The 17,269-nt window shown below is 39.3% G+C and overlaps 1 protein-coding gene across 1 annotated transcript in view; it reads right to left on the bottom strand.

Moving 5' to 3' along the window:
* LOC114025758 (elongator complex protein 1-like) overlaps window positions 1-13,077 on the bottom strand; it is a 67,870-nt gene extending 54,793 nt beyond the window's left edge. The window contains exons 1-6 of the mRNA XM_027839249.1: window positions 12,927-13,077; window positions 8,563-8,725; window positions 5,613-5,765; window positions 4,031-4,112; window positions 2,970-3,050; window positions 2,166-2,251 (exon numbers count right to left, since the gene is read on the bottom strand). Coding sequence (XP_027695050.1) covers window positions 2,166-2,251; window positions 2,970-3,050; window positions 4,031-4,112; window positions 5,613-5,765; window positions 8,563-8,712 — 552 coding nt within the window. The 5' untranslated portion in view covers window positions 8,713-8,725; window positions 12,927-13,077. The remainder of the gene's footprint in view (window positions 1-2,165; window positions 2,252-2,969; window positions 3,051-4,030; window positions 4,113-5,612; window positions 5,766-8,562; window positions 8,726-12,926) is intronic.
* Between the last annotated feature and the right edge of the window lie 4,192 nt (window positions 13,078-17,269).

The raw sequence follows: 17,269 nt of genomic DNA on the forward strand, positions 1-17,269 counted from the left end.
TTTTCTGTCACAATAGCCAATCTGACCAGTGTAATGTGGTACCTCTGAGTCTTTTTAATTTGCATTTCTCTAATCAACAGTGATTTAGAGCATTTTTTTCATGATTATAGCTAGCTTTAATTTCTTCCACTGAAAACTACCTGTTCATATCCTTTGAACATTTATCAACTGGAGAATGACTTGTATTCTTATAATTTTGATTCCATTCTCTATAAATTTTAGAAATGAAGCCTTATGGCTGTAAAAATTGTTTCCCAGCTTTCTGCTTTCCATTTAATCTTGATTGCATTGGTTTTGTTTATACAAAAACTTTTTTAATTTAATGCAATCAAAATTATCCATTTTCCATTTCATAATGTTCTCTCTCTCTCGTTTGGTCATAAATTTGTCCCTTCTCCATAGATCTGACAGGTAAACTATTCCTTGCTCTCCTAATTTGCTTATGGCATCATCTCTTATGTCTAAATTATGTACCCATTTTGACTTTATCTTGGTATAGGATGTGAAATGTTGGCCTATGCCTACTTTCTGCCATATTATTTTCCAGTTTTCGCAGTGGTTTTTGTTAAACAGAAATTCTCATCCCAGAAGCTGGAGTCTGGGTTTATCAAACAGTAGATTACTATAGTCATTTACTACAGTACCTTTTTTTTGTTTTTGCTAGGCAGTGGGGTTAAATGACTTGCCCAGGGTCACACAGCTAGAAAGTGTCATGTGTCTGAGGCCAGATTTGAACTCAGGTCCTCCTGAATCCAGGGCCGGTGCTCTATCCACTGTGTCACCTAGTTGCTCCTTGCTACAGTATCTTGTGTACTGAAACTATTTCACTGATCTACCACTGTATTTCTGAGCCAGTACCAAGTAGTTTTGATGACTGCTACTTCATAATATAGTTTTAGATGTGGTATGGCTAGGCCACAGAAGATTATTTCTAGGAATATTTTTTACTGCCTTCCTGCCCTTCAATATTATCGTAATGACTGATGGGCCAAGTAGTTATTTACAACACAAAGTTATTACAAATAGGATTTCAGGAGAAAGTTGATCCAGAATTTTGTCTACTCTTAGACCATCATCTTCTTTCACTCCTACTGGAACTCCAAACTCTGATCTGGTTTCATCCACTCTGGTGACAAGTAAGCTTTCACTTTATTTTGCAGAAAACCAGGTTTCAGTAGCTCCAGCCACTGCCCCGCTTCCCATGCCCCTTTATGTATTGTCTTCCCCCATTAGAATTTCAGTGCCTTGAAATCAGGGACTGTTTTGCTTATATTTATAAAACCAGTTTTTAGAATGATGTTTAACACATAGTTAAAATAAAAGTCTGATCTTTTTTTAATATGCAAGATACAATTCTCAGGTTGTTTTTGTCTTGGAATTCTGTTCAAAGTCAAACAATCCAAGAATGGTTACAAAAACTATGGTCAGAGTGTGGCAAATACATTCAGAAGTGTCATCAGAGACTGCTAAAACTTTAAACAGCAATTAGAAATCATCTAGTAAAACTTCCCCAAGCAAACTGACGCCCCCAAAGGTTAAATGACTTGCCCAAGGTCACACAGTGGGTTGGTAGCAGAGCAAACGCTAGAAACCAAGGCTCCAGACTCTTTAGTCTATTGCTCTTTTCCCTTCACTATGTTTTTAATGGTGAACACTCTATAGGCTTTGGAGTAAATTAATAATACAAATTCTGAACAGGAAGAGGAACATTCCTTGTCAACAAACTTTATACAAGTGAGAAAGAATAGTATTTAAATTCAAGATGCCAAAAAAAATGCCTGTTAAATGCAACATAGCTACAAACATCCTATTAAAATTCTGATCCTTAAAAAGGTTTAACTTCAATTATCTAGAGAAAACTTAACATGACAAGACTCATTGTCTCAGGGGTTCCACTAGCTCCAGAGAACTGAACTTTTATTACACTACATAAAGATCAAATCATTTACCATCATTAGCTGGATACCTGGGATTTTCATAAAATACTTCTATATTTATTAAACATATCTGTTACTACTATACGCTTATCACTCCCAGGAATTCATTCTTTTGGGTCTGACCAGTACACTTAAATTAAAGAAATAACTTAGAAAAGAAATCATCTTTGTATGTTCATAACTATCCCCTTTTTAACTGAAAGATGTTATCATACAGAAAGGCATTACCATTTGCTTGCGATGTGCGGCTTGTTTGCCTTCTGATCCATGGAACTGAGTCTCCTTTTTCCCCCATCCAACAGTGATAAATTTACCTAGAGATTAAATTTGAAAACATGAAAGATAAAACAATTAAGCTGAATAAATTACAACAAAAACTTCCATTATTTCCTGTGTAAGCTACTAATCAGCAATTACTTGAGTTTTTAGAATTTTCATTTAATTGACTCAAAGTAATTCATCTGAAATACCTTGTTTCTTAATATGCATACCTATTACTATGAAGAATTTAAAGAAGCATTTTCTATCTCCTGTTCTTTAAAACTTATTTTAGAGATTCATCTAACAATCTTCCCAGTAAGGTAGGTCAGTAATTTTATCTTACACCACAAGTGAGCATTTTTTAAAATTATGTATCCATGAACAAAGAGCAAATTACTGGAAAAGATAAAAATGAAATTTACCATTTCCAAACTTCTAACTCACCAGCTGCCATTCAATTTTCTTGATTTTTTTTTAAAACTTTAATTCAATTTTATTTTCAGTTGCAAATTCTCTCCCTCCCTTGGGCTTCTGCCCCAGAAGCCAACTCTGAGCCTTCTCCTGGGGAGGAGTGAATGAGGAGATAAGTTTCCAAAGAAGGACCCTGTCTCTAAGTCACTGACAAATGTCTGTTCACACGTGCTCAGTCATCAATTTGATATTCATGTACCATGTAGTTATTTGCTTATAATAAAACAAAGGCATTAGTGCCCAACTTTAAAATTAAAAGTATTAGATCAAATGGTATTTCAAAGTTAGACTTTTACTCACTTTCTCCAAAATCATCTTGATGGATCTGCCTTTCAATGATCGGTTCAAAGTCTTTGGTCATCAAAATTAAGGTCTGCTGGCCTGTGGGGAAAAGAAAAAAAAAATTTTTTTGTTTCCCAAGTTTTTGCTACTCCCTAAAGACAATATTTATTCCCCAAAGCAAATGTTTAGTACTCAAAAGGATAGGAAACTAGATCTGTGATTTCACTGAAACACAGCACTCCCAAGTGAAGAGATCCCTCTACTAAAAAAGGTTAACTGATACTTTTAGAGGTGACTAGAGCACTTAGAGATCAGCAGGTATCCAAGATGAGACCAGAAGCCAGCTCTTTCTGGTTTTGAGGTTGGCTCTCTATCCACTATACTAAGCTGTCCTTTCTCAGAACTCAAAATATATCCTAATATTTCCTTTCATTCATTAGCTTGTCAGTGCCAGCGCTCATATGTATATTTGGGTGCACACACATGCCCTCATCCCTGTAATTCCATTAGTAATCACAATTCTGTTCCATGAATATTGACTACTACTACTCATTAAAGAATACTTGGGAAGCCAGTAATAGATTATTAAAAGTTATCTATTTACAGACACAATTATTAGGGATACAGACAGATATGAAAAAGAAAAATAAAACTTTTTAAAAAAATTGTTGATAAGGGTGTATCTTTCACTCTGGCATCTCAAAATTCCTAGATCTTAAATACTAGACTAGGTATATAGGATTAAGCTTAACTTAATGATGTTAACTGTTAAGAACAAATAGCATCTTGAGATTTACCAACAGTGATTCTACTAGAAAAATACACTGCATTCTCATCCACTTAAATATTTTATAACCTTGCTTTCCCTTTCTACAAACTTAGAAAATAAGGTTTTAGCAGTATACTGTGCTATAAACTCTAAGGACACAAACGAGATTCCCTCTAGACTATGATGCTCTATTACTTTTCCCCCAAAAGTCTTCCTTCTGATATATTTTTTTAAAGAAACAGCTTGAAGATCCAACAGATTGAGCTAGAATACTTTATGAGAGGGTCAGTGTAAACTGTGACAACTCAACCTGTAACAAGAAGAACAAGCTCCTGGTCTGGACTCCAACTCATGACAGACAAACCACTGGCAACACTCCCAACACACTCCAGCTGAAACACACATGGGAAAAGAAAAGTGAAATGCTGAAGTTCAAATGACCAGAAACTAGGAGCAACTGAGTGATTATTTAAATTTCCTAGCCCTGAATCAAAATAACAACCAAAAAACCCTTAAGCACCATACCCAATTTTTTTTTAAAATAAAGGAATAAATAATACAAGCTGTCCAAGATGGCTCTAATCTATGTTTCTGAGCTGATTCCAAAAGCTCTCCATTCTATCTCAACAGGCCTACTTACTGTACCTTGTACACAGAATTGCTCCTCCTGCCTCCATGCTTTTGTGGAAGTTGTCCCTCATTCCTGGGATGTTCCATTTCTCATCTCAGCCTCTTGAAATCCCTAGATGCCTACAAGGTTTGGCTCAGGTGACACCTGCTACTTGAGGCTTTTCCTAACTCCATCCCACCCTCAACTGTTTGGGCTTTTCCCCAACATCAATATTATTTTGTATTTATTTATTTAAGTACATATTAGTTCCTCATTCCCTCTCTCTCCCTGCGAGAATATAAACTCCATGAAGACAAGGACTCTTTTATTTTTGTCTTTGTATTCTTAATACAAATGTCTAACAGGCCCCTAATAAATGCTTATTGGAATGAATTAAACAAAATTTGAAATCCAATACACTTTTGATCATAAAATGATCTGAAAGATTTATCATGGATAATTTATATAGCTGATGTAAGAGACAGAAAGACAAGACAGCAAAAAGAATTAGGGAAGCCAGGTCACTAATCTGGATACACTGTTAGTAAAAAAAAAAAAAAAAAAAAGGGAGGGGGAATCCATATATACACAAAAAGAAAGTTTACTACATCAACAATCTGAGAATAAAGGAAGATGAAGTGAGTTTAGAAGCTACCTTTACCCCATTAGTCTTAATACTTTGTAGCACTGATGCATTCATGACAAAAAAAAAAAAGTAAGTCACATTAGGTGTTTAAAAGAAATGAATAAATTCAGACCTAAAAACAATTGCAATTTAGGATCACATTTTCTGGAAATAGTCAACCTACATAAAAGCACATGGCATAGCTCTTGTCAATACTGTAATATTCTCACTTGTAAAGTTCTATGATTGGTCAACAGAAGAAATTCTCTGTATGGTTCTAGCTAAAAAATACCCTCTAAACCCAGGATGGGGAACCTGTGGCCTCGAGGCCACATGTGGCCTTCTAGGTGCTCAAGTATAGGAGATCTGTTCTGTAAAACTTGGATTCAGTCAAAAGGCCACACCCAGGGACCTAGAAGGCCGCACGTGGCCTTGAGGCCACAGGTTCCCCACCCCTGCGTCTAAACACTGCCAGAGCCAGGATAGCAACTCCATTGAGTATGAGGTCACAATATGGAATACAGTGACATTTAACTTCTAAAAAATATACTCCCAAGAATATCGTAATTGATTCAAATCAAGATCTTTACTGTAAACACAGGACACATTAGGACACTTTTCAGGTTACCTGCAGATATTTATTCCACTTCCTTTTACCTGGCTCGTGCTGAGATTACAGAGCAGAACATCTCCCGAAGCCGTAGCCACACACACAGACTCTTGATCTAGCAGGTCCTGGACACCCACGATGCAGCCACTGCCATCTTCTGGCAGAAAGCCCTCTGACACCAAAGAAATCTCACAGGTTACCTTTCATCCAAAGAAAAGACACAAATGAGAAAACCAAGGTTCTCAAAACAGAATAGAACACCCAAATCACAAAATCGTGTTTAATGGCTTTACAAGTTCAGAAGTTTCATAAAATACCTTCAACTAGGGAAAATTTAAAGCTCTGCAAAGGGAAAGATCATAACAAGTAAAGAGTCAGTGAGATCTTCTTAGAGAAATGGCAAGTTAATGGTAATACACTCTGTCTTCAAAATGGGTAAAAGCTAAAAGAGTACAAAGACTAAATGTTCACCTACTGAAAGGCAGAAAGTAGGATAATGGGAAGAGAGAACCTAAATAAAAGGATTCCCACTATTTCAACCCAATCCTGTTTGTTCTAGGCAGAAATTGCATTCTGAGTACTCAGGTGTTTTCAGTGAATTCAAGTCAACAGGTCGAGGCAAATTACATTCCAGGGTAATAAAATAAAAACTATGAAAAACAGGAGAGGTGCTCCAGAATTGAAGATGGGCAAATGTTCCATTTTTTTGAAGAGCAAAAGTGTATAATTTCACTTGTAGAATAGTGATCCTCACTTAAACTCCAGGCAAAATTCTAGAAGTGATTGTTGTGTCCATCAATATCAACCTCATTCCCTTTTTGGGGAGGGTTATTAAACTGAAAGATCCACCTTATTGGAATGAATTAAACAAAATTATTGGAATAAATTAAACAAAATTAAAACAGAATTAAACCAGATGTTATAGGTATAGCAAATATGAGTTTCAGTTAGAATGTGCACAAGTATCTAACACTACCTCTGAAGAAAAAAAGCAGATGTGCTGTAAATGTCAATACTTGAATATACTTAGAACTAACTGAACCCCAAACTGGCCCCAAAAGGTAGTGACTAATGGATTTGTGTAAACCTGAGGAGAAGTCTGTAGAGGAATGCAATAAGGTTCTATTGGCTCTTCTCCCTTTCAAATTTTCACCAGTGACTTGTAAGGAGGCATAGATAACATATATGTGTGTTAAATCAGCAATTGGCATAAAACCTAGAGATAACTAATACAGTATATGATAGAATTAGAATTCCAAAAGATTTTAGAAGGCCAGAATAAGCTTAATTTAATAAAAAAAAAGAAGATAGGAATGAACATAAAGTCTTTACCACTTACACCTTTAAAAATTAACTGCATAGTACAGAATGGAGGTAATATAGCTAGGGAAGAGTTGATGTGAAAAGGATCTGGGGATATTAGTAGACTTCGAGCTCAATGTAAGTGTGATATGGCAGATTAAAAAAAAAACCCTAATATGATTTTAGGCTGCATTAGTAGAAATATGGTATCCAGAACAAAGAAGGTGAATGCCCTACTGTACTGCTGTCCTGAGCACATCTAGAATATACCTGGATGAATGAAAAGCATTTCAATTTCAGGAATGGATAAGCCAGAAAATGTCCAAGAGAAGAGGATCAGGATGGTGAAAGGACTTTAATCCATGCCACAGAAGGGACTGGTTAAAGGAATTGAGTATGTTTAACCAAAAATGGGAACGTTTAAGGAGTTGGTAACTGTCTTCGTATGTAAAGTGCTATCAAGTGGAAGAGTTGTTCTACCTCATTCCAGATGATAGCTCTAGGAAGGATTTTAACTAGACATAAGGGGGAAAAAAATATTAATAAATTGGTCCTGTCCAAAAGCAAAATGAACTTCCTGGCACGACTAATCAGGCAAGGTGTACTACATAGCTCCTGAGGTCGCTTCCCACTCAGAAATGCTAAAATTCTGTCAATACTGTAATATTCTCACTTGTAAAGTTCTATGACTGGTCAACAGAAGACAATATAAATTCTCTGTATGGTTCTAGCTAAAAAATACCCTCTAAACCAAGGATGGGGAATCTGAGGCCTCGAGGCCACACATGGCCCTCTAGATCCTTGAGTGTGGAGGATTTGTTCTGTTTAAAAACTATAATCAGTGGTACCAAAACTAAAGTGAACACCAGTGCTTCAATAGTTGTTTATAAGAATGGTATGGGAATTTGAAAGAAGAAAAAAATGGGTTCCAGTAGTTCCTTTCAGTTCATTTGTATTTTCATTTTTAGATATCATTGTCACTTCCCAATGCATTTCCCTTCCTTGGAACAAATAAATATAATCAAAAAAAGCAAATCAACACATTGGCCAGTTCTGAAAATACATGCCTCACACCATGACTATGGTCTACCATTTTTCTTCCAAGAGGCAAGAGGCATATTTCACCATCAGTCTTCAATTCCAGCAGTTTCTGAAACAATTTTGGGACCCACAAGCCCTCACAAAGCAAAACCCAAATTTATATTAATTTAACAAGGTGCATGCCATTTCACTCAACAATTCAAACAAGTAGTTATCTCTACTATTCACCAATAAATAAAAAAGTTGGTGTCTCCTTCCCCCCTATTAAAGTCCCTATGGGATGTGGAACAAAAGAAGAATGTAACTACTCAAAACACGTTAAAAAATATGTACCATAAACGAGTATTCTTTCAGTGGAAATGGAACAGTGATTATATAGATACACCCACACCCACCCCCACATATATAAAAACATATATTCATATATTGCCTGAATCTTAGGGCAAACAGAGAGTGGAAATAGATCATGACTTGAAATAACTACACCTTTTATAATACATGTAAAAGAGTAGAGATTTCTCATTAAATGAAGAATGAAAAACCATACAATTAAAATGATGCCACTAGAACCTGGAGAAAGAACTGGAGAAATTTTAGAAGAACTGGAAAAAAGGCTATGACAAGACGACATAAAATTCTCCCACAGTGACTCACTTCTCTTGCAACAGGATCCACTTCTATAAGCCCATATCCTGAGCCAATGAGCAGCGTCCCCTGATCAGTCCTGAGGGAAAAGCACTGAGGTTTCCCAAGAGTCTGAATATCCTTGAATTCCAAGGTCCGAAGTAACTTTAGGTTGCGCATGGTGAAGGAACAACTGTTGGTAAAAATAAACTTTCAAACTTAAGCAGCATCCAATCAAAAAACTAAAATGAAAAGCTTAAGTCACAATAAGTGTTTCACAGTTATTAGTAAATGGGCATCAGGAAAAAGGCTAAGAAAATAAAATCAGGCAACTACAATTCTTATTGCACAAATACATATTCACACGTGATCTCTCCCTCCCTCCCACCCCCAATCCCCCCCCATATTATATGGAGGCATATAGCAGACATTCAGGAACTAATATCTATTTCTAGCTCTGCCATTCAAAACAAGCAAATCTATGAATTTCGTATTTCTTGAGCACTGAAAGAAAAAATCCTGGATACTTCAAATATTGAAAACATGAAAACACCCAAAGCGTATTCTATCTTTGGATTACTATTATTTAAGTAAAAATAATTTAATATAATCATATATTATCAAATGAGTGATAAAAGACATGCTCTCATATAAAAGAAAATAAAATTGTATGACCTTGGGCAAGTCACTCAATTTCTCTAGAAAAGGAAGGAGTTGGACCTGATGGCTTCCAATATTAATTTCTAGGTAAAAACTATTATCCTAAATTCTCAAATGAGTACATGTACAAGTTAAGCTGAACAAGAAGCATTATAAAATTACTACTCTGAAAAATGTTCTAGGAGTTCAATAACCTCATAAAAAGTTACTTAAAATAATTAGATCCTCCTAGTAAGCATTTTTTTTTTCAATCCAATCCAATGAAAAAGTTTCAAAAGACTGCCCAGGAGATAGAAGCCTTTTGAACTGATAAAAACTGACTTTCATGACATCAAATTTAAAACTTAAAAAGATTAAATACAGCATATTTTTTTGTGCAGTTCACTTTAAGACTTTTAGTGAGACAGTAGTAGAAAGTTCTAATTTTATATCAGAAGTGAACAGCGAGCACTAGAATCCCAACAGTTTTAAGATTTCAAAACATTTTACCCCATTTGTTTTTGGGATACAAGCAAATGATTTACTTCTTAAATGTATCCAAAATCTAATCATGATCATTCCAAACTCCTCTTTCATCAAGCTTCCAACCTCATTCCCATTCCCCATATTTACTGCAGTTGACAGCTTCCTACCTCACTGAGGAAATTCAGAGCCATCTGACAGGAGCTCCTTCACAAACCCTTCCCTCACCCCCCCATGTTCTTAGCACTTCAAAGCATTACCAACCCCACAAAGAAGACTAATAATCTTTCTGACTGTACCCTTGGTCCTATCCCTCTTCCTGCTACCTTTAGAACATTTAATGGGTTTGTCTTCACTAGTTCCTTCTCAGACATTAGCTGTGTGACCTTGGATTAGACATCTGACTTCTATTTGCCTCGGTGTCCTCATCTATAAAATGGAGATGATAATAGCATCTACCTCCCAGGGTTGTTGTGACGATCCAATGAGACAATAATTGTAAAGTATTTAGCACAGTGCCTGGCACATAGTAGGCACTATATAAATGTTGGCTACTATCATCATCAGCCTACATACACTTTGGCCTCTCCAAGCCTTTAAAAAGTTTCTCTGACAATTTTACTTTAAACTAGAAAGCTTATCAATCTTCTACCCCTTTTACTGCCAAACTTAAAAACAAAAAAACCCCAAACACCATCTATACACATCCACTTCCTCACTACTTAGTTTTTCATTAAAGCCCTGCTATCTAACTCTTCCCCCTCCCCATCACTGCTTGCTCCATGGTCACAAACAGCCTATTAATGGCCTTTCTTTTGCCTCATCTACCCCTCTGTAACATTTCATACATGCCTTGCTCCTTCCAGAGCAGGGGTGGACATATCTGGCAGTTTGGTATAGTCTATGGACCTCTTCAGAATAATATTTTTAAATTTACTGTATATACAGGATTACAAAGAAAACCAGTTATATTGAACTTCATGGATCCTAGAGGTTAAGAACAACCCTTGTTCTAAAGGCTCTTATAGAGCACATCACAGAGATGTGGCTAAAGTGCTCCACCCAGAATCAGGAAGAGCTATGGTCAAACCCCACCTCTGATGGTGACTCATTGTGAGATCCCTGACAAATCAAGGGCTACAATCTATGGATGGATTTGGTTCACGTGGTAAATGGATGGTAACCATTCTTGTCCATTCTCATTGCCAGCAACCCTATTTCATTCAGATCCTTAACACCATTCACCAAAAATTTGTCTCGTCTCCTAAATGGACTCCAACCTCCAGTCTTCCCTCCGTCCCATCCATCTTACACAGCACTCTCAAATTAATCTCCCTAAATCACAATTCTGATCACTTATCCCCTCACTGAAAACCTCTAGTAGTTTCCTACTGCCTTTTTAAAAAAATTTTTTTTAGGCAATTAGGGTTAATAACTTGCCCAGGGCCACACAGCTAGTAAGTGTCAAGTGTTTGGCCTGAGGCTGGATTTGAATTCTGGTCCTCCTGACTTCAGGGCCATTGCTCTATCCACTGCACTACCTAGCTGCCCCTAAAGTCCAAATTCTTTAGGCTGTCATTTAAGACTTCCCCAGATCTGGCCCCAAACTACCTTTCTAATTAGAAAGGTGCATATTATGGTGGACAGTACTGGACCTGGTCATGTCCTGCCTTTGAAACTTACCAGCTACGTGAAGATAACAAAGTCACTTAACTTTAGCAACCTGCAGTTTCCTCATCTTTAAAATGAACGTAATATATGTGAGTACTTACCTCACAGAGTTGTGACATTCATATGAGATAATAAATGTGAAGCACTCCCTAAACTTTAAAGAGCTATAAGGAGGTCAGTTGTTATTATGAGGATCTCCTCAGATCACAGATTTAGAGATGGAAAGGACCTTAGAGGCTACCTAGTCCAACCCAAGGGGTGCTGGGGCCTCCATTTGAATTTCCAACACTACTAACTCCCTTGCTTGACTATTAATTGACATGATGACTCTTCTCACCCTCCCATGCAAAGAGGGGCAGAAGAATGGGATACTTTTTCATTCATTCACTCAACACATTTAATGTGACTAAAGCTTCCTAAATGTTTCTCTCCAGCTCCACCTTCCTTCCAGATCTCCTGGCACATGATAAATGCTTAACAAACAAATGCTTATTGACTGAGACTGACTTTTGGGGTGTGTAAGGAAACTAAAGTTTTGGAAGATTAAGTAACTCGTCCTAGGTCAAAGCGGGAGTAAGGGTCAGATATGGGATTTGACACAAGAGCCAGTACGCTCTTTCCACTATACCACACGTTGTCTCATTATTCCCCCTTCCTTACATTCCTTGGTTTCCTAACAATCTCCCTCCCCCTCCCCCTACTCATTCACTTCTCTTCTTTTGCCTTTCCACCAATTCTCCTAGTTCAAATGCTATCCATCCTTTAAGGTCTAGCCCAAATGTCATCTCCTCTATGAAGCCCTCCTTAATCAATAAACATTTGAGTGCCTACTATGTACTAAGCGCTCGGGATACAAAGAGGCAAATGACAGTCTCTGTCTTCAGGGAGCCTACAATCTAATGGGGGAGACAACATGCAAATAAATTGTATACAAAGCAAGCTATATACAAGATACATAGGAAACAACTAACAGAGGGAAGGCACTCGAATTAAAAGGAATTGGGGAAGGCTTCCCCGTAGAAGATGAGATTTTAGTTGAGACTTAAAGGATGCCAGGGAGGTCAGCACGTACACTAATCCATGGGCATACGCAATCTCTTCCTTCCCTGAGCTTCTACACTATCTTTTGTACCTCTCCTGTGCCCATTCCTCCTGGTATTAGTTATTTGTTTGAATGTCATCTCTCCTATAGAGGGTCAACTCCGTGAAGGCCGGGAGCCCATCTCCCTGACCACGCCTCACTCCCCGCAAATATTAAGGAGGAACGAAGGAATCAATGAAGGGAGTGGCCCCTTCTTCCGCCTCCCTCCCGGCTGTAGCTATCGAGTCAGAGTCGGCGGACAGTAAGGAGACAAAGTATCAATGCACAATTAATCCGGGACGCATACGTGGTGAAAACCCAAGGTGAACCCCCAGCGCCCCCGAGAAGCCCGAGCCCCTTCCTGCAGCGGGCACGCGCAAAGCCGCTCACGCGGGGGAGGGGTGGAGCGCGCATGCGCCCTAGGAGGGTGCCTCCGCGCCCTGCCCAGTCGTTCTTTCTCCGGCATGGATCCCAAATGGCCAGATTCCCCCCCACCCGAAATAACTGCGCATGCATTTACCTGCGGCTGCTCTCTCTCTAAAGCGAGTCCGGCAAGGTCCGAGCGTAGCCGTAGCCACGCGTACCCTTGTCTCGCCTCCGTGTGCACACTGTCCCCAACGCTACGACGCGCTCGCGCGAGCCGAGAACCTCGGATACGCAGGCGCCGGGGCTCGCGGCACCGACCTCCCTCCGGGCCGCGCGCGCTCTGGTTTCCGGCCGACAAGCACGCGCACCAGTTCTACGGTGTTTCTTGGGCCCTCGAGGGGCTTGCCGGGAGAGGCCGCTGGAGCCCGACGAAGTGGTGGGGAGTGGAGGTGACAAGGTTCGGTGAGCCAGCCCGGCTCCAGAGTGGCCACGGGGAAGTACACGTGACAACAACACAGCCTCGTGACCGCGGCCCAGACACGTGATGACTTCAAGGGAAAGGGCGGGAGCGCTGAAAGAAGGGCGTGCTTGGGCGGGAATGAGGTGTGAGCTGCGAGTGGGAGGAAGCCAGCTTGGTTCTCTCCACATCCTGACCCAGAATACCGAACTGCCGGCGCTGTCTGGCACGGAGGCTCCTTGGGATGGGGGCGGGGAGGACAGCCACAGGAAGTCCTGCCCAGGGGCCCCCCTCCTCTGGCCACCGAGGTACCTCCCAAACTTGTGCGGGTCCCGAAGTTTGCTGCAAGTCTCCCTCTCCCGCACCCCACATCCAGTCAGATGGCCAAGTTAAGGCTGAGTTTACATCCATTTCCTTCTCCAGTGTGTCTCTATTTTACAGATGAGGAACTGAGGCAAATAAGAGTTAAGTGACTTGTCCAGGGTCACACAGCTAGTACGTCCTGGATTTGAACTCATCTTCCTAACTCCAGGTCTGGTGCTCTATCCACGGCAGCACCTAGCTGCCCAACTCAACACTTAACAACTAATAATAATAATTATTATTATTAGCAGGCTATAATAATAGCCTCCAAGGTTTGTTGTGAGGACAAAATGATGACATTTGCAAAGAGACTATATAAATGCTAGTTATTATTATTATTGAAGTTCCTCTAAGGTGTGACTCCAACCTACTTTTCCAATCGTATCTCACATTACTCTTATGACCATTTCCTCCCTTTATTAATCGTGGGAGGAAGGCCTCCAGCTATTGAAATCCTTTCAGAGCCAGCTCAAATACTCCATTCCCTGGTACCCTACTTAAAAAGAATCTTTGCCATCTCTGGACTCTCTGAGCATTTTATATCTCTTTTTTGAACTTCTGAATGTTTTGTATCTCTTTTTTGCACTTATGAATGAATTAAAAGGTACTTATGCTAATTACCAGGGATATAAATAGAAAAGTGCAGACCACTCCCTGCCTTCAAGGAGTTCACTCACATTTTATTGGGAGAGACAACATATATCTGGAGGTTTCAACTGGGTGCAATTGCAAAGCAGTTTTCATTGACAAAAAACATAACAGTTTCTGATTTTGAACTATGTGCACCATAGTTGCTTCTCTGGATGAAAGCCATGGGGGCTAGGCTGAAAGCAGGGCTGATAGTGTGGGGTGTACTGGGTATACTGTTATTCCCAGAGTTCTTGAGCTCAGTGTCCTGGGCTTCTCCACTGAGGTCTGAGTGCCCATGGTAGTCCAGGCTTGTTGAATGTGGCTGGACCATGTTGCTACCTGTCCCTCCCTCATGGTACCTTGATGCTTCAATTAGGCTGCCTTGCCTGGCCTGGAGATGGCATTTGGTCAGTAATCAATGAGCATATTGACACCTCCACTAGGGTTGCTTCCTTGGATGATGGCTGCAGGGTCTGGGTTGCAAGGAGGAATGCTGGTGGTAGTGGTAGGGTGGTACTTATGCCCACTAGTGTCAATTGGTCAGCAGTTAGTGGACATGTCTTACCTTTCCTACTAAACAGTAATTTCCTTGAGTTAGTCAACTAATACTTAAGTGCCTGCTATGTGCCAGGCACTGTGCTTAGCGCTAGGTATACAAAGAAAAGCAAAGAACAAACAGTGCTGCTCTCTATATAAATTTATATAACTATATAAATAAAAATATATAATAAAATAATTTTATAGAACCATTTTATCTAAAATAAACTGGGAGTAGTTTCAGAGAGACTTCTTGGAGGGGCAGAGCCAAGGTAGCGGAGTAAAAGACTTCTTGCTGAAAGTGGGACTTTAGCCAAGACTTGAAGAAAGCTACAGGGTAGAATTGAGGAGGGAGAGCATTAGAGGCATGGGGAACCGCTCATGAAAAGCAATGGAGTCAGGAGATTGAACTTTGCTTGCAAGGAACAGCCAGGAGATCATTATCACTGGATCACACTATATGTGGAGGGGAGTAAGATGTAAGAAGACTGGGAAGGGGCAGAGGTGCGAGTGATGACTTTGAATGCCAAACACAAGATTTTATATTTGATCCTGGAGACTGAGGAACCACTGGAGTGTATTGAATGAGGGAGGGGGTGATGTGGTCAGACCTGCATTGTAGGGAGATTAATTTGACTTTTTTCCTGTAAAAAATTTCATTATTTATTTTAAATATTCTTTTCAAATTTTAAGTTCCAAATTCTATCCCTCCCCCACCCACTGAGAAGGCAAGCAATATGATATTAAATTATATATGTGAAGCCATACAAAACATTTCCATATTTTAAAAAAATAAGTGAGAAAATTATACTTCAGTTTGCACTCAGAGTTCATCAATTCCTTCTCCAGAGGTGGATAGTATTTTTTCAGCATGAGCTCTTTGGAATTGTCTTGTATCACTGTATTGATCAGAGTAGCCTAGCCTTTAACAGTTGATCATTATTATAACATTGCTATTACTGTGCACAATGATCTTCCAGTTCTTTTCATTTCGCTTTATATCAGTTCATATAAGTTCTGTGGTGCTGGAAGGAGTACCCCTTGCAAAGGAAATCCCAGATCACTTTTGAAGTGATGCCATACCATCAAGATGATATTGGCTGGCCAGGCCATTGAGTTTGGTACATTATAGCATAGATTTGGGACAGACTGCAAGTATACAGTGACCTGAGAGCAGAATTGAATGGAAGGAAGAGAGTGGACTAGATTGCATTTGGAAAATTATACAATGTTGAATTGTTTCCTGCAATAAAGCCTCATGTTTTCAATATACTCATTCTTCTGGTGATGCTCTATAGTTACTAATCTTGGAACATCCCAATCTGAGGAATCAAAGTTGCAAGTGACTGAAAGGACAAAGGTGAGATGTGGAGGGGAGAAGTAGTAGAACAGAAAGACCTCTGGATTTTCAGTCAGAGGACCTGAGTTCAAATCCTGGTTTTTCCATTTCCTACCTCTGAGCCATGGATAAGTCACTTCCCTTCCTTGAGCCTCAAATTTTTCATCTTTAGAATGAGGAAGTTGGATTGTATGGTTTTGGAAGTCCTTCTTAACTCTAGATCTGTGCTCCAACAGTATGTTATGACCTTTCTTGGGCTTCCATTTTTTCATCTGTCCTGGTACAAAGAAAACAGTTTTTTTTAAAAAATCTGTTCTTGTGACTTGGAGTATCTGCACTGGGTGCTATATATCCGTAGAGGCCACCATAAAACTGAGGCCTAGAGACATTAGGTTATTTGTCCAAGGTCACACAGAAAATTAAGTAGCAGAAGCTGGATTTGAACTCAGCTTCTCTGACTTTTCCAGACTCAGCTCTCTTTCTATTACATAATGCTGTCTCTCAGGAAGAGAGAGACAAATCAAAGAGAGACAGATAATATGCTAGATAGCAGAATTAGGCTCCAAAGAGAATATATCATGTTGGCCAAATGTAAAAAGATAGAATTTTAACAGCATTAATGTGAAGTCTTCAACTAGGTTTGATATGTAAAGACCTATAGAAATAACACAAGATGAAGAATTCACAACCAGATAGACATTCATTTGAAAAGCCTCAGGGGTTTAGTTGACTGTAAGTACAATGTGACTCAACAGTGTGACTGGGCAGCCAGGAAAGCTAATTTGATCTTAGGCTATAGCTGACATTTTCAAGTATGATGTTCAGGATGAAGAAAGTGTATTTTAGTTTATAAATAGTACTTTTGTAAATAGTATTTTGTAGCTACTATTTCATTCTATGCTGTCAAACCACAGGTACAACACTGAATTCAGTTTTGGGCACTATATTTTACAAAAGGCATTGACAACTTTGGAGCATACACAAAGTCCCAAGAGAGCACCATCAAATGTATCTAGCGTCAACAGTAAGACAAATTCAGACGGGAGTGAGGAGAGACAACAGTGACAGACTTTTGACCTTTGTACACAGTTCTTGGGACATTAGCTCACATGGAGGATAGAGGAAGAGGTCTTGGGATAATCTCTATCTTTGTCTACAGGGAGACCACAAT

The sequence above is a fragment of the Vombatus ursinus genome, unplaced genomic scaffold (genome assembly GCF_900497805.2).
Source record: "Vombatus ursinus unplaced genomic scaffold, bare-nosed wombat genome assembly UNPS02014832.1, whole genome shotgun sequence".
Lineage (NCBI taxonomy): Eukaryota > Metazoa > Chordata > Mammalia > Diprotodontia > Vombatidae > Vombatus > Vombatus ursinus.